Source organism: Pundamilia nyererei, unplaced genomic scaffold (assembly GCF_000239375.1).
Source record: "Pundamilia nyererei isolate P.nyererei 1_Seehausen unplaced genomic scaffold, PunNye1.0 scaffold00124, whole genome shotgun sequence".
In the NCBI taxonomy this organism is placed as follows: Eukaryota; Metazoa; Chordata; class Actinopteri; order Cichliformes; family Cichlidae; genus Pundamilia; species Pundamilia nyererei.
This window is the reverse complement of record NW_005187525.1, coordinates 1,747,269-1,750,584: the sequence shown is the minus strand read 5'-3', so window position 1 is coordinate 1,750,584 and position 3,316 is coordinate 1,747,269. Positions and strand designations below refer to the sequence as shown.

Genomic DNA, 3,316 nt, shown 5'->3' with positions numbered 1-3,316 from the left:
GTGATATTTAATGGATCGGATTACATTTTTTATTTTTCTCCGATATCCGATCCAGTAATTTAGGTCAGTATCGGACCGATACCGATACGTAATATCGGATCGGTCCATCTCTAGTAACTACTGCACCATGGTCCATTCCAGTAAGTGCATTGTTGAATAGGCACACTTCATAACATCAAGAGGATAATAAAAAGTGTGCTATTGAATTCAACTGAACTCAGATATTTATACATATATAAATATGCTCTGGCAGAACCAGGCTCAGGGAGTGGCAGCCATCTGTTGGTTGGGGGTGAGGGGAAGAAGACAAGACAAAAGACACGTTTCGGAAGAGACAGAAATTAGTAATAATTAAATGCAGGTGGTGTATAAACACATAAGTAAAAAAAAGTGTAAAGAAGAAGTAAGAAAGAAAAAGAAAACATCAATTTCACAGTGAATTAGAGGAAGAGTTTTCACTACTGTGAACGATTCATGTGGCAACGGCAAAGCGGCACAATGTGGAGAGACGTTTCTGAACGTGTCACACAAGCTGCCATGCTCACTACCCGATGGGCAGAAACAGCCCGTGAGTTAAAGGCAGGTTTGAGCAAACAGCAGTCTTTTTTCACGAGAACTGTGAAAAACTCCCAAAAAGCCTCATTTAGAGCTACACATTTCTTAATTAAGAAAAAGAAGGCATTTTCAGACGAGAAGGTTTTCAAAGAAGCAATCATGATAATTGCAAAAACTGTGCTTAAAGAGGAGAAATATGGAACTGATGTAATCTCCATTCTCTCCAATGTCCAACTGGGGGCAACTACAATAGTTAGAAGAGTGTCGGCTATGTCCGGGAACTTGGCTGATCAGCTGGACTGGGACCAGGCAGAGTGCAGGTGGTTTAGCATCCAGTGTAACAGTCTGTGGACAGCAGCAGCACAGCTGATGGTCGTCATCTGGATGGTATTTGACGATTTCTCCACAAAAGAACTTCTGACACTACTGTCACCAAAGACAACTATGAGGTCTATGAGGAGTTGACATCTATAACGCTGTGACGGAGTTTTTCACAGAGAAAAAGGTACCGGTGGAAAAACTGGTATCAGTGACCACCGACAGGGCTCCTGCTATGACCAGCCAACATACAGGATTCATCCCTCACTGAAAAGGTGACACGGAGTTCCTAAACTTTATGCTGGGGTACACCAGCATGGTGGACACTTGACCTTTCATTTTAAAGGACATTACTGGGAAACTGAAAGCTGCAAGGCAAAGGTAAGACTGTTGCTGACATAAGTGCTTTAAATGCATTTAAAGCCCAGAGGGACATTTTTCTCTGTGCATTTACAGAGAAAAAAGGTGCTCCACTTCCTCTCTGTGCTGAAAAGATAATGCTTCTGCATCTGAGACTTTTGACAAAGTTGCAGAAAAGTACTCTTAAGTCATAAACAGGCTTGGACAAGACTTTGAGAACAGGTTTTGGGACCTTGATCAGTTTAAGCCAAGTGTGTTGTTCATTTCCAAACCTTTCATGAACGTGGAAACAACGTGCATTGCTCAGTGCGATGCTCAGCTTGGATGCTGGACGGGTGGAAATTGTAACACTGCAAAATGACCTTTACCTCAAAGCCCATCAGGATGAACCAAACTTTCGGTGCCTCGTTGACACAGAAAGTACAGTGGTGTATGCACAGCAGCTGAGAAGGTGGCCAGCCTGTTTGGTTCAACCCATCTTTGTGAATCGTTACTACTGAGCAAATGTTTGAAAGGGGCTGGATTAGTTATATACTTGCCTCTCTGCTAAGATGCATCCAGCAGTCCACCCAGGTGGGATATACTGACGCATAGGGATCTCTGCCTCCAGCAAGCCTAATGAGAAAGTTATAATATGAGTCTGCATGAATTTAGCAAGTTTGACAGCAGAACATGACGAGCTAACTTACCCACAGTTATTGACAGCCATTATGTTTGACACCAAAACAAAAGGATAGGTGAGCATGCTGGCAAAGAACTGCAAGAAAGAGGATGAACAGCATGAGACTGAGAGCCACAAACAGCTGCACTGACACTGTCTGTTACACTCACCCCTGTCATCGCCTGAGAGCAGTTCTTGATTTCTCCTGTGTGACTCATCTGTTCAGAAGAAGAGTCACTATTAGTCTGTGTTAGAGCCTCAATTTAAGACTGCTTGACAAAACCCCTCAAGATCTATGTCAGTGCGATACAAAAAAGTAGTTACCTAAACATACAATGAAAAAATCTAACAAACAAAAGATGGCTGTTGCGTTTTGGTTTTGATTTTTTGCATGCACAAACTTGAATTTCAGGTATTTAGGAAAAAGGTATTTAGATTACAGAAGCCCCTAACTGGAGGACATAGTATACCGAGTCATCAATGGCATATGTATTGATGAGGTGAGCCAGCAGGTTACAAATCCACAGAGAAAGGACATCACCCAGCAGGCGAGGAATCAAACCACTAGGAAAAAGGAAACACAAACAAATAAAGATACACACACCTTAGATAAAAGAGAAAAAGTAGAGATACTATGATCAAACACTGGGTTGTTTGGAGACTGAAGCCTAACACTGGCTGCAATGATGTTAGCTTAACTCACTCTTTGGCCTGAAGAAAAACAAGAGATACTCAGATATGGTGCTGCAACAATTCACTGAGTATTTCGAATAATTCGACTACAAAAAGTTCTTTGCTTCGATGCGTCGTTAAGGGACCCCTCTGCAGCGCCACTGTTACCATGGAAACTCGAACACGAGCATTTCAGCCACATTTACAACTAAAAACAGACTCAATACAAACGTATTGATTAGCAGTGTGTGAATAATGCCCGACACACACTGATACCACAACAGCAGCAGTGATGATGACGACGCTGGCACAGTCTAACAAAGAGCTGGAGTCTGTTTTACACACTGCGAGGAGCAAAGAGCTCAGCTGAAGAGAACGGGTTTCACATATTCAAAAAAGCAGCGTTGTTTTTGTAATCAGAGTCCTGATCAGCAAACTCTGACGTGATAAAAACAAAGAATATGTGTAGCTGCTTCATTCAGCGCCGTTTGTTTCACACAGCGAAAAATCGACTGTAGCCTCCAGAAGTTGCACAAAAACACGCAGATGAACTGTTAGCTTAGTTTCAGTTGTACAACTTTCTGAATGTTGAGACCAACCTTCCTATTTTAAATGAAAGCGAGTACAGGTGGCATTATCTAAAATTAAAGCGTCTTTCACAAGCCAGTAAACTCAGAGCCACTGACCTGAAGGTTGTTAGGTCGTACACTAGGGCTGCCACAAACGATTATTTTGATAGTCGACTAGTCA

At 42.2% G+C, this 3,316-nt stretch overlaps 1 protein-coding gene across 1 annotated transcript in view; it reads right to left on the bottom strand.

The window, feature by feature from the left end:
- Positions 1-270: 270 nt before the first annotated feature.
- Positions 271-3,316, bottom strand: part of mtch2 (mitochondrial carrier homolog 2) — a 15,043-nt gene continuing 11,997 nt past the window's right edge. The window contains exons 9-12 of the mRNA XM_005742875.1: positions 2,365-2,458; positions 2,065-2,112; positions 1,923-1,990; positions 271-1,848 (exon numbers count right to left, since the gene is read on the bottom strand). Of these exons, the coding sequence (XP_005742932.1) occupies positions 1,761-1,848; positions 1,923-1,990; positions 2,065-2,112; positions 2,365-2,458 (298 nt within the window). The 3' untranslated portion in view covers positions 271-1,760. The remainder of the gene's footprint in view (positions 1,849-1,922; positions 1,991-2,064; positions 2,113-2,364; positions 2,459-3,316) is intronic.